The sequence below is a fragment of the Pseudoliparis swirei genome, chromosome 1, assembly GCF_029220125.1.
Source record: "Pseudoliparis swirei isolate HS2019 ecotype Mariana Trench chromosome 1, NWPU_hadal_v1, whole genome shotgun sequence".
NCBI classification, from domain to species: domain Eukaryota; kingdom Metazoa; phylum Chordata; class Actinopteri; order Perciformes; family Liparidae; genus Pseudoliparis; species Pseudoliparis swirei.
The window spans coordinates 10,536,637-10,563,000 of NC_079388.1; the positions used below are offsets into that span (position 1 = coordinate 10,536,637).

The 26,364-nt window shown below is 45.5% G+C and overlaps 1 protein-coding gene across 5 annotated transcripts in view; it reads left to right on the forward strand.

Moving 5' to 3' along the window:
- Window positions 1-25,949, forward strand: part of sdc3 (syndecan 3) — a 42,564-nt gene extending 16,615 nt beyond the window's left edge. The window contains exons 2-7 of one of the 5 annotated variants that reach the window (XM_056416902.1): window positions 16,656-16,749; window positions 18,263-18,301; window positions 19,407-20,287; window positions 20,850-21,039; window positions 21,476-21,529; window positions 22,965-25,949. In XM_056416902.1, coding sequence (XP_056272877.1) covers window positions 16,656-16,749; window positions 18,263-18,301; window positions 19,407-20,287; window positions 20,850-21,039; window positions 21,476-21,529; window positions 22,965-23,131 — 1,425 coding nt within the window. In that variant the 3' untranslated portion in view covers window positions 23,132-25,949. The other 4 variants (XM_056416927.1, XM_056416919.1, XM_056416911.1 and 1 more) reach the window with 4 other exon arrangements.
- Window positions 25,950-26,364: the final 415 nt, after the last annotated feature.

Sequence of the window (26,364 nt, forward strand, 5' to 3'; positions counted from 1 at the left end):
TTCAGCTCGTTGGCCCTCTCCAGGGAGCCCCCTGGCTGTCTCCCTCCCACCTTGAAGCCAGTTATCTGCTTCATTCCTGTCCACACCTCCTTTGTGTTGTTCAGCTGGAGTTTGGCCTCCAGCTTCCTCCTGTAGGAGTCCTTGCCCTCCCTGAGCTTCACCTTTAGGTTGCGCTGGGCTTTCCTCAGCTCATCCCTGTCTCCAGACCTGAAAGCAGCTTTCTTCTTGTTAAGAAGCGCCTTCAGGTCCCTGGTGATCCAGGGCTTGTTGTTGGGGAAGCAGCGCACAGTCCGTGATGGGATGGTGGTGTGTTCACAGAACTTGATGTATTCCGTGATGCAGTCGGTCATACTTTGCACCTTTTCCTCTCTGAAACTCTGCCTTTCGTTCATCGATTCCTCTCCTTCTCCTTGCCACTCCATTCCTCGGGGTTTGTAAAGTCTCATGACAGTCATTACCCTGATTACCCAATCTGTAATTATGTGATGCTGCCTTGTGATTCATAGAACTGTTTAGGTTCAGAAAATGTGATCTCCATCTCCTGTTTGTGTGTGTGTGTGTGTGATTCTCTTATATGTGTGTGTGTTAAGGTTTTCGATTTGGGGCTGAGGAGAGACCATTGATTACCGTGTCTGAGTGTACTCTGAGTGCCCCTCTCTCGCTCTGGGATACACAAAGACGTCATGGTCTCATGGCGCCGCTCTCACATGCTGCCACATTTCTGAGCCCTTTGAAAAGTTCCTTAGGAACACGAAAAGTTCCAGCCACAGGCGCCACGCCCTCCCACTGGCCCTGCAGAAATAGGCCCATTGAGCAAGGCTGTAATCACACACACACAAACACACACAAACACACACACACATTCAGCCTCCTTCCTTCAGCTCTCTCCGACACTTCATAGAAGCTGCCACAAAACACAGTCATTGACCCACAAGCCAACCAGCAGCGTTCACTGCTCACTGCAACATTTCTCCAACCAAACATCCGCACACACACACACACACACACACACACACAATCGCGCACACTTGCACTCTGTGAAAACGATGGATAAATCTTGTAACACACACCCTCGTAAGCACACAAATACACGGTGGCCTATTGTGGAGTGTGGGAGCAGCAGTTGTGTTAGAATCTCAAGGCATTTCTGGCAGTAGGACACACACACACACACACACACTCTTTCTCTTTCTCTTTCTCTCTTTCTCTCTCTCTCTCTCCCTCTATCTCACTTGGCGATGCATGTTTCATAAGGTCATCTATAATGGAGGAGGATTCCACGCAGAGAGGCCTTGTGTGTGTGTGTTTTTCTGTGTGTGTACATGTATGTGTGTGTGGGTGTGTGAGTGTGTGAGCTAGCCTTGGGATGTGGTCTTTAACTTTTGCATTGTCAGATTAGTAGAACAGCTGGGTCCTACATTCAAATCTACATCCCTCTGCCTCTGTATCCCCCCTCCTCCCATCACCCTGCTCTCCAATACACGACCAGGAGATGAGTGGATCTACAGCATACAGTGTGTGCGTGTGTGTGTGTGTGTGCGTGTGTGCGGCAGTCTCACAGTTCCAGTCCATTACACACTTTAGGGCCAGCTGATGTGTCACTACACAGTCATGTGATATCTATGGAGTCTGGGTGGTCCGGGTTGTCCAATATGGACACAAGTTTCTTCAACGTCCTCCTCTCCACCACCTGTTCCAGGTGCTCCAGCTGGCAGCCGATGATGGAGCCAGCCTTCCTAACCAGTTTGTTAAGACGGCTGGTGTCACCGGCTCGATGCTGCTCCCCAGCAGACAATGGCAAAGTGCAGCACACTGGCCACAACCGACTGGTAGAATAACTCCAGCATCTTGCTGCACACGTTGAAGGATCGAAGCTTTCTCAGGAAAAGAGTCGACTCATCCCTTCTTGTACACAGCGTTGATGTTGGCCTTCCAGTTCAGTCGGCTGTCGATGGAGACGCCCAGGTACTTGTACTCCTCCACCATGTCCACGCCCACTCCCAGGACACTCAGAGGTGAGGAGCTGTCGCTTCCTCCTGAAGTCCACCACCATCTCTCTGGTCTTGGCCACGCTCAGCCGCAGGTGGTTCTCATCGCCCACTTTACAAAGTCACTCACCACTGCCCTGTACTCCTCCTCCCGTCCATCCCTAATACACCCGACCACTGCAGAGTCATCAGAGTACTTCTGCAGATGGCATGACTCCGTGTTGTACTGGAAGTCACTGGTGTACAGGGTGAAGAGGAAGGAGACAGAACAGTTCCTGTGGGGCTCAACATCACTGACCACCGTTCCAGACAGCACACGCCCATTCTGACAAACTGTGGTCTGCCTGTGAGGTAGTCAGTGATCCAGGAGATGGTGGACGCTCCACACCGACCACCGCAGCTTCTCACTCAGCAGCAGTGGCTGGATGGTGTTAAATGCACTGGAGAAGTCAAAGAAAGTGACTCTCACAGAGACACCGGTTCCATCCAGGTGCGACTGAGCTCGTCGCAGCAGGTAGATGATGGCGTCGTCCACTCCCACATGAGGCTGGTAAGCAAATTGCAGAGGGTCCAGCGACGATTTCACCTGCGGCCGGAGGCGGGCCAAGACCAGCCTCTCCAGCACCTTCATCACATGGGAGGTGAGGGCGACCGGTCGGTAGTCGTTGAGGCCAGATGGTGTTGACTTCTTTGGGACAGGGACCAGGCACAACGCCTTCCACAGCACCGGGACTTCCCCCAGCCTCAGGCTGAGGTTGAAGAGGCGCTGCAGGACACCAGACAGCTGGGTGGCGCAGGTCTTTAGGACCCTGGGGCTGATGCCATCAGGACCTTCCGCACTGCGCTGGAGTAGTTTCTCCAGCTGTCTTCTCACCTGGTCAGTCGTCACAGAGAGAGGGGGAGGGTGGAGGAGCCCATTGTTATTGAGGGCTCGGTGGATGTGCAGCTCAGCAGGGGGGACAGAGGGGGAGGTGTGATGTGTGGAGGAGACAGGAGAGGGCTGTGAACTGAACCTATTGAAAAACAGTTCAGCTCGTTGGCCCTCTCCAGGAGCCCCTGGCTGTCTCCTCCCACCTTGAAGCCAGTTATCTGCTTCATCCCAGACCACACCTCCTTGTGTTGTTCAGCTGGAGTTTGGCCTCCAGCTTCCTCCTGTAGGAGTCCTTGCCCTCCCTGAGCTTCACCTTTAGGTTGCGCTGGGCTTTCCTCAGCTCATCCCTGTCTCCAGACCTGAAAGCAGCTTTCTTCTTGTTAAGAAGCGCCTTCAGGTCCCTGGTGATCCAGGGCTTGTTGTTGGGGAAGCAGCGCACAGTCCGTGATGGGATGGTGGTGTGTTCACAGAACTTGATGTATTCCGTGATGCAGTCGGTCATACTTTGCACCTTTTCCTCTCTGAAACTCTGCCTTTCGTTCATCGATTCCTCTCCTTCTCCTTGCCACTCCATTCCTCGGGGTTTGTAAAGTCTCATGACAGTCATTACCCTGATTACCCAATCTGTAATTATGTGATGCTGCCTTGTGATTCACAGAACTGTTTAGGTTCAGAAAATGTGATCTCCATCTCCTGTTTGTGTGTGTGTGTGTGTGATTCTCTTATATGTGTGTGTGTTAAGGTTTTCGATTTGGGGCTGAGGAGAGACCATTGATTACCGTGTCTGAGTGTACTCTGAGTGCCCCTCTCTCGCTCTGGGATACACAAAGACGTCATGGTCCGCGGGGCGCTCGCTCTCACATGCTGCCACATTTCTGAGCCCCTTTTGAAAAGTTCCTTAGGAACACGAGAAAAGTTCCAGCCACAGGCGCCACGCCCTCCCACTGGCCCTGCAGAAATAGGCCCATTGAGCAAGGCTGTAATCACACACACACAAACACACACACAAACACACACACACATTCAGCCTCCTTCCTTCAGCTCTCTCCCCGACACTTCATAGAAGCTGCCACAAAAACACAGTCATTGACCCACAAGCCAACCAGCAGCGTTCACTGCTCACTGCAACATTTCTCCAACCAAACATCCGCACACACACACACACACACACACACAATCGCGCACACTTGCACTCTGTGAAAACGATGGATAAATCTTGTAACACACACCTGTAAGCACACAAATACACGGTGGCCTATTGTGGAGTGTGGGAGCAGCAGTTGTGTTAGAATCTCAAGGCATTTCTGGCAGTAGGACACACACACACACACACACACACTCTTTCTCTTTCTCTCTTTCTCTCTCTCTCTCTCCCTCTATCTCACTTGGCGATGCATGTTTCATAAGGTCATCTATAATGGAGGAGGATTCCACGCAGAGGCCTTGTGTGTGTGTGTTTTCTGTGTGTGTACGTGTATGTGTGTGTGGGTGTGTGAGTGTGTGTGAGCTAGCCTTGGGATGTGGTCTTTAATCCTTTTGCATTGTCAGATTAGTAGAACAGCTGGGTCCTACATACAAATCTACATCTCTCTGCCTCTGTATCACCCCTCCTCCCATCACACTGCTCTCCAATACACGACCAGGAGATGAGTGGATCTACAGCATACAGTGTGTGACAGTGTGTGTGCGTGTGCGTGTGTGCGGCGGTCTCACAGTTCCAGTCCATTACACACTTTAGGGCCAGCTGATGTGTCACTACACAGTCATGTGATATCTATGGAGTCTGTAGTGAGTGTCAGTGTGAGCTGCTCTTTTTGTCAGAGACACTGAGACATTACAGGTTAAACACACAGTATTAGATGATTCCATTTATAGTTTTGATCCTTGCAATTTCAGTCGTGGTTAGGTTGGCATCACCTGTGGTTACCGTGGTAATGGCAAGTGCAGTTAAATAGCACAACAGACACTCCTTGAGCAGCGACCAGAAATACAACAGAAGAGCAGCTGGTGGATCTGCCAGCCAAATACATTGTTTAATTTAATCAGTCAGTCAATATTCATTTCAATCACAATCTCATTTCACGCGGCACATGGTGACAGAAAAATCCTCCAAATTCCACTTTTATAATGAACAATCTCAGTCTGCCCGAACCTCGGTAACAAATACGTTGGCTTTCCTGGGACTCCTTCACAATAAAGCTACCCTGTGTTTCGTCACATTAATGTGGAGCAGAAGCAGGAGGTAATGTTGCGTTTGCATTAGCTGAAGATGGATGCAGTTTTGATTTTGCTGCAGGAATATGAGGAATCAATCCAATAAGATTCCATAACACAGGTGTACATGCACTTTCCTGTGAATCCAGAGTGCGTGGGTCAGCAATATGAATCCTGTGTAGGAATAGCAGACTCCACCGCTTTCAATAAAAACTACTATCTAGAAGGGAACAACAACAAAAAACAGAATATACAGTATATACAGGCAAGAGGTCCACATATCTGCTTGTGGAAGACATTATCAAGTAAATGGCTAGAAAAGACAGATTTCCCACAACATCAATGACAGATTCTATTCATTCAAGTAATTTATTTAAAGTGAACCGTGGTTTCTCAATTTGAAGTCACATCGTGACCTCCACAATACATTTTATAAACGAGGAGAGCAGGCCGTCGCTAATGAGGATTAATCGTAACACTAAAATGAAGCAAAATCCGCTTGACTGATTTTAAAGTAACCCTCTGTTGAAGGACATTGCACAGCGGATTTGGGTCTATTGTTTTGTAACAGATACATATAGACACATATTGAAAGTCTTTCTTCAATACAAGACTTAAATTGCCTTTCCGGCTCCAGATGCATGCTTTATTCTCCTCCTCTGCACCTGTTCTATTCCTGCAGTTCTCTGACCAAGACATTCACTGCACCATATTTAGAAAACATTAGTTTCCATGGGGTCATTCATCACTTAGATCATCTTTGTCCTCATAACTCGGTGGAGAAAGATAATATTAGAAAGATAACATTAGTGCTTGGATGCTTTTCAGTTTGGGTTTGCTGCTCCACGAGACGTCTTTAGGGCCGGACTTTCTTGTTAAGAAGCGCCTTCAGGTCCCTGGTGATCCAGGGCTTGTTGTTGGGGAAGCAGCGCACAGTCCGTGATGGGATGGTGGTGTGTTCACAGAACTTGATGTATTCCGTGATGCAGTCGGTCATACTTTGCACCTTTTCCTCTCTGAAACTCTGCCTTTCGTTCATCGATTCCTCTCCTTCTCCTTGCCACTCCATTCCTCGGGGTTTGTAAAGTCTCATGACAGTCATTACCCTGATTACCCAATCTGTAATTATGTGATGCTGCCTTGTGATTCACAGAACTGTTTAGGTTCAGAAAATGTGATCTCCATCTCCTGTTTGTGTGTGTGTGTGATTCTCTTATATGTGTGTGTGTTAAGGTTTTCGATTTGGGGCTGAGGAGAGACCATTGATTACCGTGTCTGAGTGTACTCTGAGTGCCCCTCTCTCGCTCTGGGATACACAAAGACGTCATGGTCCGCGGGGCGCTCGCTCTCACATGCTGCCACATTTCTGAGCCCCTTTTGAAAAGTTCCTTAGGAACACGAGAAAAGTTCCAGCCACAGGCGCCATGCCCTCCCACTGGCCCTGCAGAAATAGGCCCATTGAGCAAGGCTGTAATCACACACACACAAACACACACACAAACACACACACACATTCAGCCTCCTTCCTTCAGCTCTCTCCCCGACACTTCATAGAAGCTGCCACAAAAACACAGTCATTGACCCACAAGCCAACCAGCAGCGTTCACTGCTCACTGCAACATTTCTCCAACCAAACATCCGCACACACACACACACACACACACACACAATCGCGCACACTTGCACTCTGTGAAGACGATGGATAAATCTTGTAACACACACCCTCGTAAGCACACAAATACACGGTGGCCTATTGTGGAGTGTGGGAGCAGCAGTTGTGTTAGAATCTCAAGGCATTTCTGGCAGTAGGACACACACACACACACACACACACTCTTTCTCTTTCTCTCTCTCTCTTTCTCTCTCTCCCTCTATCTCACTTGGCGATGCATGTTTCATAAGGTCATCTATAATGGAGGAGGATTCCACGCAGAGAGGCCTTGTGTGTGTGTGTTTTTCTGTGTGTGTACATGTATGTGTGTGTGGGTGTGTGAGTGTGTGTGAGCTAGCCTTGGGATGTGGTCTTTAATCCTTTTGCATTGTCAGATTAGTAGAACAGCTGGGTCCTACATACAAATCTACATCTCTCTGCCTCTGTATCACCCCTCCTCCCATCACACTGCTCTCCAATACACGACCAGGAGATGAGTGGATCTACAGCATACAGTGTGTGCGTGTGTGTGTGTGTGTGTGTGCGTGTGTGCGGCGGTCTCACAGTTCCAGTCCATTACACACTTTAGGGCCAGCTGATGTGTCACTACACAGTCATGTGATATCTATGGAGTCTGTAGTGAGTGTCAGTGTGAGCTGCTCTTTTTGTCAGAGACACTGAGACATTACAGGTTAAACACACAGTATTAGATGATTCCATTTATAGTTTTGATCCTTGCAATTTCAGTCGTGGTTAGGTTGGCATCACCTGTGGTTACCGTGGTAATGGCAAGTGCAGTTAAATAGCACAACAGACACTCCTTGAGCAGCGACCAGAAATACAACAGAAGAGCAGCTGGTGGATCTGCCAGCCAAATACATTGTTTAATTTAATCAGTCAGTCAATATTCATTTCAATCACAATCTCATTTCACGCGGCACATGGTGACAGAAAAATCCTCCAAATTCCACTTTTATAATGAACAATCTCAGTCTGCCCGAACCTCGGTAACAAATACGTTGGCTTTCCTGGGACTCCTTCACAATAAAGCTACCCTGTGTTTCGTCACATTAATGTGGAGCAGAAGCAGGAGGTAATGTTGCGTTTGCATTAGCTGAAGATGGATGCAGTTTTGATTTTGCTGCAGGAATATGAGGAATCAATCCAATAAGATTCCATAACACAGGTGTACATGCACTTTCCTGTGAATCCAGAGTGCGTGGGTCAGCAATATGAATCCTGTGTAGGAATAGCAGACTCCACCGCTTTCAATAAAAACTACTATCTAGAAGGGAACAACAACAAAAAACAGAATATACAGTATATACAGGCAAGAGGTCCACATATCTGCTTGTGGAAGACATTATCAAGTAAATGGCTAGAAAAGACAGATTTCCCACAACATCAATGACAGATTCTATTCATTCAAGTAATTTATTTAAAGTGAACCGTGGTTTCTCAATTTGAAGTCACATCGTGACCTCCACAATACATTTTATAAACGAGGGAGAGCAGGCCGCCGTTCGCCTAATGAGGATTAATCGTAACACTAACAATGAAGCAAAATCCGCCGTTGACTGATTTTAAAGTAACCGTACGCTCTGTTGAAGGGACATTGCACAGCGGGATTTGGGTCTATTGTTTTGTAACAGATACATATAGACACATATTGAAAGTCTTTCTTCAATACAAGACTTAAATTGCCTTTCCCGGCTCCAGATGCATGCTTTATTCTCCTCCTCTCTGCACCTGTTCTATTCCTGCAGTTCTCTGACCAAGACATTCACTGCACCATATTTAGAAAACGCATTAGTTTCCATGGGGTCATTCATCACTTAGATCATCTTTGTCCTCATAACTCGGTGGAGAAAGATAATATTAGAAAGATAACATTAGTGCTTGGATGCTTTTCAGTTTGGGTTTGCTGCTCCACCGAGACGTCTTTAGGGCCGGAGCGAGCTTGAATAATAAAAGAGCCAATGTAATGACATCCTCCCACAGGTTTTGTACGTGGAATTAATACGGCCAACGTGTCTGAGATTTGGATCGGCCACGGGAGAGCTATCAGGAATTTGATCTTCAGAAAAGACTAAAAATAATGAAGGGAGGAAAAAGAGTCCCACTCATTTCCTGGCTGTGGTACATGAGCATGTTTACAGGTCTGCTCGGTGGTTCACGTTCATTGGTCACAGGGATCACTCGTGTGTGAAAAACTGGGACAAATATGCCGGAAAAAAAACCAGACTGTTTGGCAGGGGACGAAATAGTTTCTACCTTCCCACTCAGCGCTTCTTGCAGCCGCATGTCCACGAGCATCTCTTTCATGTTGAAGAGCAGTTTATTCCATATTTAAAAATATCATGAGCAGCAGTAAATATCACACTTTGTTTTTGTTTAATACCTCAAATTAGGCTGAACACTGACATCTAAAATACTTTTTATATTAATCCACATGTCGTCTTATTTAATCCAAGACCCCCATAACCACTTCCCATCTTTCCAACACCTAATCAGTGTAGAATTGCTCAGCGGGCTCCTTCTCACAAACGCAAAGTGATGCCGGCTTATGACCCCCCACTGCAGCTGCTACCGCAGAGCATCTCTTAACACTCAATGAGAATTTAACATAGACATCTGGAGCTGTTTTAAAGGATTTACGGGTGAAATACTTCCTATTTCACAGGAGGAGACACACGTCACAGACATGAAGACGTTAGTGCATTAGGAAAAGAGCTGGAAAATCATTCTGATTATTATATATAATGTATTGTCTGTAGTCGTCTGCTTTAAAGGCACAATACATGGCACTGTTCACAGTGGGGCCTGCTGGGAGGAAATGTTGTGATTCGGAGGCACAGTTATGTTCTTTAAAACACATGGACATTACATTACTAAATTGTGTCAGTTGGCCCTAGGCAAGAGTTGAAGTTTTAAAGTGACACTTTTCACTGCTGAGTGATCTTTAGATAACATTTACAAAACCTTAATATCAACGACTTGTTGATAGGTCTGATAGATATCACAAGTCTTCTGTTCATTTACACAGCTGCACAGTGTGTAGCTATACAGGCTCCCTCGTAAACCGACTTAAAGGGGTTATAAATGAGATTGGAAGACTTTCTAATGCTGATTTTTAGGAAATTCTGTTAAAAACTTGGATCGTTTCAGCCTCTAGTCATCTAAAAAATGAACACAATTGTTTCAACCAACAACAGAACATTCACATGCAAAGTACCACAAAACACATGCAAGAAGGGCCTTTTTATGTACACGTGCACTTTTGTATAATAGATATTGGTTTAATATGAATAAGGGAGTATATTTTAGGATTTTACTTCACACGGATAGACTCAGTAACAGGTTTTCTTTGACTCACAGGAGTGCACAAGATACCTGTCTCGATATCAACTCTGTGTGTGAGTGTGTGTGTGCGTATGTGTATGTGTGTGCGTCTCTATAAGGTGTCATTAAGTGTTTGAGCAGGGTGACAGTGCAGAGGCTTTCTGTGCTAATCTCTGCTGAAGGTGGCAGGTGTCTTAACCAGGCCATCACCTGGTAACGCACACACACACACACACACACACACACACACACACACACACACACACACACACATTGCCTGCCCTCAAGCTCTCTCACATCTCCGTGTCTGGCAGTAAGTGTGTTATCGCGTCCAGGCTGGCCGCCCTCCAACCTGCCCAGCTGGTAGGAGACGAAGAGCAGGGCGGAGTGTGAGACGAGGTGGAAAAGCAAAAGATAGAGGGAGATTAGAGGTCACTGCTGGGAGATTAGAGGTCACTGCTGACAGGCTCTGCAATCCACTTTGGAAAAATAGGTTGGCGTGGAACAGAAAACAATAAACAGGCTGCGTTTTTTCCTGTAAGTGTGCGAGTAGTCGGAGGTCATGTGCCGAGCAGTCTGACCGTTTCCAGATGAATAAAGAATGATCAACAGCCCATTTCTGTCGGCGAGCAGCTCTTCCCCTGTTATCAGTGTGGGTCCGCTCCGGAGAGAAGCAGACACGGAAACATCCATGAATCAGCAGCTGCTTTATGAAGCGTGGGCACTCCACCTAGAGTGAATTAAAGTGCACAGAGGGTAGAAATGTGGCCTATAAAGATCACTTTAGCTCATCGTGGGGCTGATCTAGGTCTCACATTCCTGCCAGATGATTATTGTTTCGCAGCCTGTCATGATGTGTTCAAGTGCACGGTTAACATGTTTCACATCCAGCACTTAAGCTCAGACGGGACACCCACAGTGAAGTTCAAGTCATTCTTTGCAACAATAATACACATTCAGTTAGCAGGCTTGGCTCTGCTCATATGACGCGATACATATGAGCGAGCTCAGCAGAGACGGACCCGTTAATGACCACCGGGCTTTATTGATTCGGAGAGGATCTTATCGTGTTTTTTCCTTGTGGAATTAACTTTCCCTATAAAATGATTTAAATCGAAAGGAAACGGAAGTAAGAGCATCTTTATCTTAAGTAATGTAATATATTTCTGAATTGAATGGAGTATGTGGGCCGGTTATACAAGAGAGGAATTTAAAATCGAATCCAGTTTCAATCGTTTTCTTTTCATTAATAGTGGTTTAAATGATTTTAATGCAGCGGAGTTGCTCAAAATCATATTTGATAAGATAAATGTATGTACAGTATATGCTTGGTTTAAGATTACTTATTAAGAGTAATAAATCATTTAAGAAAGAAAATGGATGGATTTTTAGCCTCAAAAGAACATTCAGGTTTACAAGCCAGAACATTTCTCATTTTTCAGCGTTTCATTCAAATGAAATAATCTGAGAGTTTAGGGGAGGAAGGTCTCCTATAGGATCTCACATGTACCAGCTGGGACACGTGTGGACGCGTCTTCATTTTGAGTGGTTGCAAAACAAAAAGTTTGGAGGTGACTGTCCTCCTCAGTCGTGTAATGATAAAACATACAGAGGATAACTCTCTGCCTGGATGGTAAGCTGAGGTTTAGAGTGTAATAAACTTGCTTATGGCCATATCTGTAACACCACTTGAGAAAATATTAATGTCCTTCCTGGAATAGTGTGGTTAAAAAATAATTCACATGAAAAAAAGAAAACAATAGACGTGACGTCAATGTTCTTCATTGTGTTTCTGCTCCCTCTTCTCCTTCAACACTGTGCATGCAGTAAATGAGGCCCGGTTAAAAGTGTGGAACTCACAGAAAGATGCTGCCAGAAATCAGAGGGAGTATTCAAATGATTCTTCACAGTTATGAGAGCTCAGAAACGCTGAAGCAGCCGAGAACATTCGCTCCGATAAAATCTCACATATTAAAAAGCACAATTAACGATTATTTCCCTAAAGCAGAGCAGCATTGCGGTATACTGTATGAGGAGCTTAAAATGCTTGTGTGTGTGTGTGTGTGTGCGCGCACCAGGCATTGTGCAGCAGCAGCAGCCTCTCGGGTTACTGAGGAATGCATTTGAAGTCAATCACAATGAAGTTCTCTATCTGCCCAGCTAGCCCTGAAGGGGATATCTGAAGTAAACCGGAAGAAGAAAATCAACCTAAAGAAACTCATCTTTGGGTTACACACATCTACTACAAGCTACATGTGTGTGTGTGTGTGTGTGTGTGTGTGTGTGTGAAATCTGGTCTGGTGAATTGGTATGTCTTTATACCTCTGCCTCCTATTGTCGGAATGATTCAGCTCCCGTGGAAACAGCCTTGTCAGCACAGGTATAGCATCTAAGTTCTTGTAGCAGTAAAACAAGCTCTCACTCACACACACACACACACACACACACACACACACACACACACACACACACACACACACACACACTCACACACACCAACAGAGTGGCTTTAGTTTACAGGATGAGATGAATAGTGCAATGCATGATGTCAGCTTTAGATCAGGTTTCTACCTGAGTCACTGCAAATGTTGCAACCCCCTCAGAGGACACACCTGTGTTGACTCTGTCACAACATGATATTACCCCGACAAACACACATTCTTGTTCTGCTTGTGTTTTTTTTTTCGTCCTTCAATTTGATCTTTCTCCATCTCCTTTTACAAAAGTGTACATAATTACATATCTATACCCCAATGCTCCCAGATTGTTTTGAAATGACTCCAACTGGCATACATGCATGTCTTACAATGGCAGCGAATGAAGCGAATGAAAACCAGGATTGCATTCAATCCACAGATCCAGTGGAATATGTCTGTCATCACACAGTTTCCTTTTATAACAAATGGGAACAAAATGCAGCGGTGTAGGGAAATTGAGGGCAACATACAGACGATTGTGGCCCCCGGTTATGCGTGTGGTGGAAGAGAGCTGGTTGTGCTTCTTTGTGGTTTGTTAGCTATGTGGTGCATGCAGTCAGTACAGCTGTTTATAGCCCCTGAAACGGAGACAAAATGCAGAGCTGGCCCTATTCGACTCCGCCAAAATCACTTAAAACACAGGTCTAAGGGGCATTTGTGTGTGTGCAACATACACACACCACAAAGAAAACGTGTGATTATATCTACTCAGACAGACACAGACACACTCACACTAATTACATGCAGTGACGCACTGCTGCACGCCAGAGCGCAAATTCACACCTATACTATTATCTCATAAATTAAACATGTTGAGACACAGAGGGTGATTACATATCACTGTAAAGGGTGGAGGTAAACATAGCCTCTGCAGTTGCAGTATGTCCTGGAGGTTGTTGTGTGTGTGTAGGGGAATTGTAAAGGGGCCCCTGTGGTGGAGTTGGGGGTGGGGTGTGTGTGTTTATTTAAGTATGTGTGTGTGTTTTTTGGGGTCACGCCGAACTTAGTGGGATAGCCTCGAGATAAGATTTGTGAATTTAAGATGAAAAGAAAATGGGGCAAAGATGGGGATATACTGGCACAGAGTTAGTGGATCCTGAGGGGGGAGACGGAGGGAGGAGACGGAGGGAGGCAGAGGAGGAGGGACAGATGGAGAGAGGGGAGCTGGAGGAGCAGACGGTTTTGAAGTTGTTTTTTAGAGTTGTTTATTTGACGTTACATAACACCTTTGCTTATGTAGCTGGAGCTCGATGTGTGTGAGAGGGTGTGTGTCTTATAGCAGCTTCTCACTGGAGGATGGGGTTTTCTGTGAAAGGCGAAGGTTGCCCGAGCAACGGCCTTCATTGTCATACTGATGCTTGGAATACGACGCACACACCAAGCTTGCGCTGAAACGTCCTTTCAGTACTTTTCAGTACTTCCTGGGTTCAAGATCATCAGGCCTTCACACACACTCACTCACTGTTTCACACGTGCACTCTCACCCTCACCGACGCACTCTCACCCTTCCGTTTTGTGAAGCCTCTCCATCCTGTGTGTGTCGAGGCGCCACACAACTTCAAGTCAATTCCATTTCCACGAGGTACAGATAGCTTTTCAACCCCACCTCACGCTGAGCCGTGATGGACTGATGCTCGGGTTTCTAGATGCCATTATGCTTTTATTGGCTTTTAAAGGCATCGGGTTTCCTCGGTCTGGAGCCGGGGAGGAGCCTCTGCTTCTGTGTGTGCACAATTAGCATCACAGAGGCTAGTAAAGACAGAGCTTTACAGGCCCTTAGGATGGGCTTTAGATGGCTGAGGAGATCCGTTTGTTTTGGTCAAATTTGCAGCAGTGGATGGACTGTTTTCCAACACCTGGAGAAAAACTGAGCCTGTTGTTCTTGCCATCGCAACATTGTACTACTGCAGTAAACTGCAGTAATGGAAGAAGTATTCAGCTCTGTATATATGAAAATATAATTAAAATAATTTCACTTGTCAAAAACGTTCACTTTGCTTTGTGTTTAGTGGTTTAATCTGTCACAATGTTTTGTATATTCTGTATGTAAAATCTGAAAGATAACCAGGAACCAGATAAATATACTAGTCAAATTAAAATATATGAGAAATATTCAGATAAAGCACATGTACAGAGGTACAGTGCAGTAGTTCTACTTGAGTAAATGTACTTAAATACATTCTACCAATGACAAAATAAAAGCAGAAAAATCATTTATCATATTGATAGAGAGACAATGCATTTCTACATAAGTATCTACATGGAATATATTTCCCTGCAAATACTTGAAATAGACACGCTCTTCAAGTACAGTAGCCGTCCGTGTGTCTTGAGACGGTGTAGTACTGTGGTGGGAAACATTTGTTTGTGCAGCAGCATGGGCGGTGTCTCCTCGGGCATGCATTTAGTAGCAGTGTTAATTAACCCTTTGTGACGGGTGGGTGCTAAAGCGTGTGTTTAAGAATCGCAGGGATGAGGGATTGAGGTCAAGATAAAGAGAGAGAAAGATGAAAGAGATGAGTGAAGAGAAAGGAGGGATCAGACTCAAAGTGACCGGAGGCTGAGGTCACTCACTTCAGAGGTTCGACCTCCCCAAACGATCAACGACTAATCTCTCTTACCCTGATGGAGGTTACGCTCTCCCCTCACAGTTGTACAGGTCTGGATTAAGGTGCAGTGATGAGCAGGGAGGAGGCTGTGAAATGACCCATGAGGAACAGTTTTACAGTGCAGCTGTAAAAAATGTAGAGCAGTAGTTATCCAAAGGATACGGAGAATCTTTCTCCTTCAAAGTCCACACAATGAGAGGATTTCACACCAATATTATTGATATTTAAATCATTTTAAAAGGTTCTCAAACCTCTCTCGGTCAGAAACAACTGAACACAAATTGAAGATGTTACCTTGAACTCTGAAATTGATATCTGCTCAACATCAGCAAGTTATCATTGTCAGCATGCTACATTTAGCATGAATGGTCTTAATTGCCAGCTTAAAGTCTTCGTCCCCGTTCCAGTAAAATAGACGATGTGTGCTTAAAGTCGTGGCAAACTTCTGATCGTCAGGTTGCTGCCACGGTGTCGTCCGGTCTGGAATTCATCAGTGTTTTCGTCCTACAACTTTAACCCAATCGCAAAATAGGTTTCAGATTGTACTTATTTCCACCTTCTCGTGTCACTTCTGACGAGGACAGACAACATGTCTTCAAAACGTGCATGTAGAAACAAATGGGTGAGGTCCAGTGACTCTTCGTGGTACAGCCTCACGGAGCTGCGAGCATGACTTGAGACTTGTAGTCTTCTTCACTATTCTGGCATTTTATAGATGAACACGTTAGTGAATCAACGTTATCTTTTTCCTTGGTGTCGTGGTTTGGAGGCCGGTCCTTAAAGAACAGAAAGTCTCTCCATTAGATTGTGAAATGGCCTAGCAGGCTGATTGATGAGTCACAGCTGAGCCCACAGTCCATCTTTAAGGACGATTCCCACCCTTTGCACAGGGAGTTTCAGCTTCCTCCTTCCAGACGGAGGTATTTAATACCAGTGTAGAACAAAGAGTATAAAAACAGCTGCCGTCATTCAGGTGAACAAATTAGAATAATAGCAGTGCACTGATTTGTGGCTTTGTGTGCTTCTATCATCACGTCGGTCTTGTTGTCTGTGTTGATTGTAATGTGTGTCGAGATGAATTCCTCACTTTCCGTTGCAAAACAAGTCTACCTACGGGTACAAATAAAGTAACCTGAGCCTGAACCTGATACGAGCCTCAGTTCAAAAGCTAACAGCTTCTCCATCCTCCTACTTTACAGGCTGAGCATCACTTGTAACTGACACGTAAGCAGAGGCTGAATGAAACCCCTCTCTTCTTGAAAGCTTTGATGTTTCTCTGCCAACATCCCAGCTTTAGATGAACTCATTAAATATGCTCCTCTATGGGGCCTCAGACGGACAGATGTTACCCTGTCCACCATAATGCTGCCTGCACCTCCTGCACGTGTGACTGTGTGTGCATGTAATCTGCCAAAGTGCTTTCTCTATTCAAATCAAATGACAAACAGCCCAGTCATTCAGGATGAATAACTCTAATCTCCATCATCTCTGTGTTTCCCCTAGGGACAGACTTGGTCCCCGTCTATTGATGACGAAGGCTCGACGAGAGACGAGTTCTACGACGATGAGGACCTCTACTCGGGCTCCGGCTCCGGCTGTAAGTGTGTGTGTGTGTGTGTGTGTGTGTGTTTGAGGTTACACACTCAGGTTCTGGTTCTTTCAAAATCGACAGCTGCTGGGTTTCAATCTGCTGACCCTAAAGTCCCTACCCCGCACACCCTCTCCCCGTCCTTGAGTTATGGTCGCTCTGGTCGATGCATGGAAGAATCACATAGAATCAACTATTACAAACATGCCATTTGGCTCAACACACAGGTTTTGATACAGATTAATTCCACTTTTAAAGACAGATACATCCTTACAAACAAGCAGCAAACAGGGCTTGAATTCCCCTCGATCTTATTTGGCCTAATAGGATTACAGTCCACACAGATTAGGCAGTTGTGTCCACCTATTTGCGAGTGTATGTCTGCATTTGAGTGAGCGGACTGTCTGCATTTGTAGGAATTACCTACTTAACGCAAATCATGTTGGTGTAACTCAATCTGATTTTCTGATCTGGCTGTTGAATCCTGAACATGGCTTTCCTTATTAAGCATGACTCATGGCCTCGGTTCAGGCTAGAGGCAAGCGCACTCAAAATAAACTACAACAATGAGTGCAGATCTATGCCAGCTGTGTCTAAAACAAGTACTGCTCTAATGTTTGATTTAATTCATTAAAAACACAATCCCCCCCCCCTATAGACCATAAGCATATCAGATGTTTTTCACTCACAACTTTGTCAGCCTAACACACCGAAGGACTCCCATCAGCTACTAACATCTAAGTAGCTTTGTAGCAGTCGGGCCTGGTTCAGTCAACACTTGCAAAGCAGTTATATGTATACAGACATTCATGCATGAAATTGATTTATCTAGGTACGCAAATCAAGAGAGGAAGAATTCGTAACCCGCAGATGAAAAAAAAGTGTAAATTACGGCAATTACGCGATGCCTTTAGCATACAGTAATAAAGAAGCACAACAAACAATGGGCTGATGGGTCAAAGTTAAGAGTATGGAAGATCCCACACACACACAATCTCCTTAAGAAGATCATAATTACAATTCAGAGCAGCAGAGGCACCCCTTGTGGTTCAAGCTGCTCAGCAAATGTCTTTATCTGAAAAGCTTGTTTCCAACAGACAGATGTGCATCCTGTGTCACGGCTGCGTCAGAATGTGGCATTTTGAAGCGCCTGATAAGTTTAACAGAAGCTGCATTGTTCGAGTCCATATTTCTATATCCTCTCCAGCTCCTCGGTCAAACCTTCATGTCTTTGTGCCTGTGAATTCAATTTGTTCCTCCTTCAAACGAAGGAGCTTCCCTTCTCTAACAGAATCAAAGGTTGTATAATACTATGATGAGATTTAAGAAGAAACAGGATTAGTCTGCGCCATCTTCAATACCTCCTCTCCTCCTCTCCTCCTCTCCTCTCCACTGTGTCTAAGCTAGCTGATTTTGACAGGGCTGTTTATGTGCATCCACTTTCAGGTCATCTTTTTATAAAAATCTACACTCTAAAGCACGGCAAAATAAAATGTAAACTGTACTTTCTTTTCATCATCAGTCAGCCCTCAACACAACTGCACATCACAGCGAACATCTGGTGAGGAGAGGGACAGACAGCCTCGTCTCAGTTGGTTAAACCTTGTTCTGCGCGCCATGTTTTAACACATTTACTGTAGTTGTTGTCATTTACATATTTTTGTGGTTGCGTTGTCAGAAAGCTAAACGAGCAGAAAGTAATGATTTGATTGCGACTGTGATTGCTGCGCTGAGTTGTCAATGAACTCACGACTGTGATTCGACCAAACAAGCAGAGCTGTGTTGTGTGATGAGAGGGGACACACGGTTGTCTTCTTAAAGGAGCTCTGATCTTCCACTTAAAGGTCAGTTTACTATTAATAGGGAGTACTCAGGTGTGTATAGGTTCCTCTATAGATCTGGAGGAGCATTCCTAAAAAAATAACCACAATGAAATGTCATAGCAACGTCAACAAAGACCTCAAGGAGCGTCGGGTTGGATGTTACAGGCGATGAAAAGGCTGTTACGAGGGAGGCTCTCACGTAAAGTCAATATCTGTAATCGTTACAGATTTTCACAATTCTTTTTTTGTCTTTGCATGTTGAGTCCCACAGCTTTCTGAAAGTGCAAAAGGCTCTTTTCACAGCAGCCATTTTGACATGTCCTAGCAGGGTAAACCTAAGTGTAGTTGATCAAATTAATTATGGTCTTATTCCATTTGTGTCACAGCCGTACCAGTTTTCCAAAAAGCTTTCCCAACAGTGAAATGAAAAGACAAGGCCCGTGGCTTCTTTCTGTTAATAGTCTCACCGGGCAATGCTTCACATTTTATATCACACTATGCCTGTTGTTGATGATATAAAGTAAAGGTGACTTATAACTGTCTAAAATCAAAATGTACAGCCCAGTAGAGAGTGAGTTAGTGAGTGTTGGTTATATGGGGAATAGGAAACGAGTGTCAAAGGGATTGATTTCAAACACAGCCGAAGTCTCATTTTCTGATTTACTGTGTGTGTTATTTACTGTGTGTGTTATTTACTGTGTGTGTTATTTACTGTGTGTGGGTGCGTTGAGTGATAAAGGGGACGTGTGAATGAGTGAGATGTCAAAATGTGTTCATCTCCCCAGCTTGTTATTTTTTAATGAACTCATTTATAAATTAGAAATCCTCTCTCCTCCTATCCAGTTCTTGGCATCAGTGTGAGGCCGACATCGGCAGGTGTGTCCTTCACGACAGAAGAGCCCCTCCTCCTCTCCACCACGCAGGCCAACGGCCCCGCCCCCTCCGCCTCACCTGCAGCTGAGCCAAGCCCCAACCCGGAGGAGCCCATCGTCACCCCGATGCCCACTGAAGCTGATGGAGAGAGTGGTATATTCTGGGAAAACGAGAGTGAGCTGGAGAAGGAGAGAGAGAGAGAGTTGGAGAGGGAGAGAGACAAGGAGCAAGAGCAAGAGACGCAGAGGGAACTGGAGAACGAGAGAGAGAGGGAGAAACAGTTGGAGAGGGAGAGGGAGAGGGAACGAGAGAGGGAGCGGGTCCGAGAGATGGAGAGAGAGAAGGAGAAAGAGAGAGAACGCGAGCGAGAGAGAGAGCGAGAGAAAGAGAGAGAGAGGCAGAAAGAGCGTGAGCTTGAAAGAGAGAAAGAGCTGGAGCGAATCAGGGTCGCCGCCCAGACCACCGCCGCCCCACGATCCCCTGCAGCCATCCCCGTGGTGACCACCAACCAGACAACCAGCCCGGCAGAAAGTGAGGCGCCCTATGCCGGTTCGGACGACCTGAGCACCACAGAAGAAGAAGAGGACGTCTACCTGTCGCCTGAACCCTCAGCTTATTTCCCAGTCTTTGACATGGAAGCCACCACAGAAGATGACATGTCCACGACAGCAGAGACCACCCCCGAGCCAATGACAGCTGCACCCGCCACCAACACCACCACCACCAACACCACCACCACCACCACTGTCAAGACCAGGGTCCCCTTCAGGCCCAGGGTTCCCATGACGACAGGCACTCAAGCGGTGCCAACAGAGGGAACGAGCCATCCGCAGCAGCCCACAACTACACAGGTGAGACTGACAGGTAGACGAGTCTATATTTGGTGTGTCACCTACCACAAGAAAACACCAGACTCAACAGCAGCGAGGAGATCGTGTTTTTCATATTCTAAGCAAATCCCATGAAAAGACCAAAAACATTGACGCACAAGTCCGCTTTATACTTTCACTTCTCGTTACAGTCATCACTCCTGATGATTGTTACGAGGATTTAAATCAGATTGATACCAAACACTTCTGACTTCCTCGTTAACATTGACAGCTTGATTATTTACAGGCCACGGTAGTTCCTCCGATGGCTGTGCTTTTGTTTATTTGCCAGCCGTCCTGCATTGAAACATGATAGATTTTTTTCCTTTGTCTGGTTTTCCACATTGTAATCAAGCTGCCAGTTTTTATGAAGTGTGTATACTCGTGTGCCAATATGAGACTTTCCACTAACTAGAACATACAGAGGCTCATTGTTTCAAAGGAGAACACGGGCCATGGAAATGTTCTCCGTGTCGGTTTGGAATGTGATTACATCAAATGTAGATTTCCGGTTGTTAGTCTAATTCTTCTCTTTCTGTCTCAGGAGGGTAACAACGAGGCGGGTGCTGCAGGGCCGAGTGGAGACTTCGAGATCCGCGATGATCATCGTAATGGTCTGGGTCGAGGGATAATGCCAGTGGATCCCGATCTGATCGGCAACACGGTGGACGCAGGAAGCTCTGCCGCCCAGCTGCCACAGAAGAACATCCTGGAGAGGAAGGAGGTGTTGATAGGTAAGAACACCTGTTAATTAAGTACATACTAAGGATGTTTTTGTACATTTTAGCGCACATATTTGTCATGCAGCCTTGTGTTAGTCACATGAACCACTTGGTAGCCCCTCTTAGATCAACGGACTGCCTCCCCGTTGCCTCCTGTGGTCTTTCCTGCTTTGTGGGAGCTGCTGTGATGAACTGGCATCACCTCCATCCACGTAGTGCAGTTTCATCACGATAACTGAATGTGCTACTCAGCCCCGTTTGACCCGTTGAGAACAAGCAATCCTCTTCTTGGGTTATCCAACCCCTCCTTTTCCCCTCGTTTCCCCTCTGGGTAAATCCAATTTATGTTCCAAGTGCCCTCCCCCCCCCCTCTTCCCAAAGAGCTGCTGTAGAAAGTGAGCGACCAGCCAACTTGCCTCACCTGACTGGCTCTCTGTTTCTCCTTCAGCTGTTCTGATTGGTGGACTGCTGGCGGTGGTTTTCGCTGACTTCCTGGTCATCGGTAAAGAGCAGGAGGCAACAGACTTTAGACTAGACTGTCTGTGTGATAGCAACATGTCAGACTCATACATTCATGCATCGTGCTGCACATGTATAGACACTGTGTTCACTTTCATCTGTGGGAGGAACACGAAAAAGAACACAAGATAACACTTTTGACTTTTCACACTGGTTCAATCTACTTTGTGAGACACTTTTTAGGTGAGAAAGCTAAAATATAAATTCAGCATTGTTTTAAATTGTTGTGTTGCCCTCATTGTTTTTCACGAAATCTATTGCTATTCAGCCTCCCCAAACCTAAACAATGCTTCACAGAACAGTGGCAGGTGCGTCACGATTAGACTAAATCTAACAGGAGTGAGAAGTTTGCATGTCCTCCCTGTGCCATTTGGGGTTTCTCCAGATTCCCTTCACAGTCCCAATACATGCAGGTTAGGTACATTGTTGAATCTAAATTGCCTGTTGGTGTACAGCCCTGTGATTCTGTCGCGACCGGTCCCGGGTGTACTTCGCCTCTCGCCCAATGGCTCCAGCCTCTTTGAGACCTCATAACGGGTTATTGGTAACAGATATTGGATGGATGGAAATCTGTACAGCCATGCTACAGGGCTGTGGTATGATGGATTTAAAGTCATTAGTAACTACAAATGGTGCACTTTAAAGTGTGTAAAAACTCAGATATTACGATTGTTTTGTGCAGAGAAATCCTGGATTGTAAAAGTACATATTTATGCCCAGTGTAACACACAATATTCTCTATCTGCCTAAATATTGTTTACCAATTTGATTTGATTCCAAGAGATATTGTGAAAAGTCAAGACAAGGCAATACTTTTGCTGTGACAGTGCATGATGAAAAGTTACATTATTCTAAATAGTCCAGCCTTTGTCCTCTCATATTGGCAGAAATGGAATAAACAAAGTAAACACCTCCCACACAATTAATAGAAACAAAGTGTTCCTCAAGCATTTTGGATAATTAACACTTTGTTCACCGTTCTGGCATCAAGACCGATTAGTTTCGCGAAGGAAAGTTTGTTACTTTCCATTTTATGACCACACAATCTATCGCGCGCAGCAAGAGTTCATTAGCGATGTGTGCAGAAGAAGGCGGTCGAATGCAGCTGCTGCAGTTTGGTTACACCGGCCCCATCGGGCTCAACTACCATGGAGCTCTGCAGGGCTGCAATTTAGCACAACGCTGTTGGCCACTCAGGATGAATGTTGGCACATTCAGGCTCATCAGTCTTCACTTAGCAGCAAGGTGCGAGGGATGCTGTGGTAGTTTTGCTCTGCTTTCAGACTCGGCGTGTTTGATACTGTGGTAGTCTGCATCAGGATGTGGCTCTCATAGTGTTTTAGTGGTTTTTTGTTGTTGTGTTTTCAGGATCTGTAATGTTCTGGTTTATCAAACCCTCTCTTTCTGTCTTCCTTCAGCGGTGATAGTGGGAGGAGTAGTGGGCGCCTTGTTTGCGGCCTTCCTCGTGATGTTGCTGGTCTACAGGATGAAGAAGAAGGACGAGGGGAGCTACACACTGGAGGAACCCAAACAGGCCACCGTCACCTACCAGAAACCAGACAAGCAGGAGGAGTTCTACGCATAACATTCAGAGACTGGACAGAGAAAGAGAGAGAGCGAGAGAGAAGAGAGAAATATACTCTAAGCCCCCGTACTCCTCGCCTTCCTGCTCTTCTTCTTCTTCTTCTTCTTTTTCTTTTTCTTTTTCTTCTTCTTCTTCTTCGTTGCCTCCCCCTTGTCTGCTTGCCTCTCCTCATCCCTCTCTCCTCTCCTCTCCAAAACACTTGAGAGCGCCTCTCTATCTGCAGACTTGGAACTTTCTTTTCAATGAAAACGAAAAAGAGGAAAACAATTAATAAAAATCCAAATATATTCTGAAAAAAGAACACATACACATGAGATGTTTTTAAAGTAAGTGTTGTTATTACTATTATACAGATTCTCTTGTTGTGTATGTAATGATATGATTATTTTGTAAGAAAGACAAAACGAAACACAAGCTCTTCACGTGTGTTTTCCAGCACAAACAAAGTTCCTCCTCTGTTTTTTTTATGGAGCGATTGAAAAGGCGAAAGCGAAAAGGGAGAGGAGAGGGGCGAGCAGAGCGAGACACAAAAGAAAAAGAGAGCAACGGGCTCGACTCTGCCCCTCACCCCCCAAAAACACACAGGGCGTCTGGTTGGCCGCACAGAGCCCAGGGTCAAAGGTGAGAGGAAAGGTCTCTTTTGTGCCTTCCATCCCTCTGGTGCTCAAAGACGCAGACGCACATCCATACAGCCACATAAACACATGCTTGCACACATACACACACATACACACACACTTGTATCTGCTCGAAGGTGGCTCGGACCTCTCTCTGTGCTCGGCCAACCAGAAAACAGTGCTCACCCCTCGGTGTGTTCCACACCGTCGAGGAGCCGCTGTGGGAACATCAGCGGGTTTGAGGTTTGCTTTCGCGGCCACTCTGCTCCTCTACGCTGTACAAAGACTCGTTACGGATAGTAATAACAACCAATAATATATCAATGTTTTGGGCTGGATGGTGAATAATAATAATAATACCGTAATAATAATAATAATGATAATAATACGTAAACAGGAGGATGTGTATTTATCAGTTTAAAAAAAGTGTATATGTAAATATCAGCATTTCCTTTCTGACATCACTAATCATCTGCATGATCATGAAGAGTTTTTATTCATCACATTCATCATCACTTTAGATGAGCTGTGCTCTCGTCAGCCACATGAACACACACACACACACGCACACACACACATATATATATATACACACAAACACACACACACACACACACACATAAGTGCAGATATGTAACTTGCTGTGCATTTAGATACACCACACAGACTTTAAGTATCCTGTTAATCATATCATTCAAACCCATTATCATCACTGTCAATGTGATAGTCTTCACTTGGGGTACGAGCGAGATTAGGTGGTTTCAATATGTTATTGATTAGTTATCGATCAGTTGCCGGTTGGTTTAGAGTTTGGTCTGTTTGTGTAAAAGCACAACTACGTGTCTCGTCATCACATCACCCGATAATCCTCCCTCCGACACGCACCTTTAGCATGCCTCACTTTCTTTTTCTTCCACCATTGGCTCTCTGTTTGGGGATGGGAGGGGCCTCTGGGAAGCTGGGGGGCCTTTCAGGAAAAACCAGGAAGTGTGAATCCACGCAGCAAGTTGCTTTTAGATGTGCTAATTCAGTCAAAATCTTTTGTCAGTAAAGCTTTGGTTATGAGTAGGAACAGATTCTGAATTAGTGTTCATGGGGTCAACTTTAACCTGCTGTTGGGGTCTTTTTGGGGAGGGGACATTGGGGCACCGGGGTTTGGTTTGGGAAGGGGAATGTCAGAAGGAGGGCTGTGCTTCTATCGAAGAGATTGTAACAATAACCACACCAGTGCGACTGGGCGAGTAGCTTCTATTATACTCAGTACTGTAGAACAAACATGCATGGGAGTCAAAACTATACTAGTCTGGGTGTGTGTGTATGCCTGTGTGTGTTTTTGTGTGTTTGAAAGAGGGGTGAGTTAAAGTTGGACTGTACTGTGGTTGAGTGTGTGTTTACCTACTCCAGCAGTTCTCACGCTCTTCCACAGACGGGTAACACACCTCTTCCACTCATGTGTGTGTATGTTGCCTGCCCCCTCGCCAGTGTATGTGTGTGTGTGTGTGTGTGTGTGTGTGTGTGTGTGTGTGTGTGTGTGTGTGTGTACAACTCACCTAAACACGTCATGTGTGTGTATGCCCGAGTGCTTCACCTTGGTATTTCACAGCAGACACTTGTGTACACTGACCGGCCTGTCGACGTGCGTGTGAGTGTGTCTGCGAGTGTTTGGTCTGCTCACTGCTGAGCGAGGGGCAGCTGGTCCCTCGCAGTGGCGTTCACACACACTGACTGGGTCTTTTCACTGTCCGACTGTCTGCCTGTCTGTCTCTCTGCCGCAGGACGGACGGGCAGACAACACGCCACTTTCTCACAGGCAGGAATGATCTTAACATGTACTGTCTTTTTTAAAGTGACTGTCAAAGTGTAAACATGTGTGTTTGTACCCAACTAAGCCTGCGTAGCCAAATAAGACGTGTGTGTGTGTGTGTGTGTGTGAGAGAGAGGGTGGATTTGTACGTGTGTGAGTGTAGGTATGCATGCGTGTTAGTGTATGTGTGTGAGTGTGTGTGTGTGTGAAGCCCAACGGCGGCTATACACTACTCTATGTTTGCCGTTCCCATTCCTGTTTTTATACATTTGCATTTTTTTAAGGCTGAGTTTCTGTCATTGGCTGAGTGAGCGAGAGGAGGCGGATCCTCCACGCCGCCGCCCTGTCACTAATCTGCCACTCTGTTCCAAATAAAAAACCTGGTTGGGTAAATCTCGCCTCTCTTGTCTTTTTTTCAATTAAAGTGGAAACGTCAGGAGGACTCTGCAGCCAGGCTGCTTCCCTGGTTCCAGTCCTCATGCCAAGCTGTGACTCGTCATGTCATCTCACACCTGGCATTTTGTGAAATGTCAAATTACAGTATTCCTTTAAGTGCACTCACCAGAAACACACATTGCTGCTTCTAGATTTTCAGGATTTCACTTTGTGTAATTTGATTTGATTTGATTCAGGAACTTGTACCAAGTGAGCTCAACATAAACAAAAAATAATATTGATTTTGAACACTAGTTGATATTGTACTTTAGTTGTGCTAATTCAAAGCACAAATACACCATTAATTGAATTACTAAGAACAATTAACGTGCCGGGAGTTTATGGAGCCTCTCGGGGTCAAAGCAATTCATTGATAT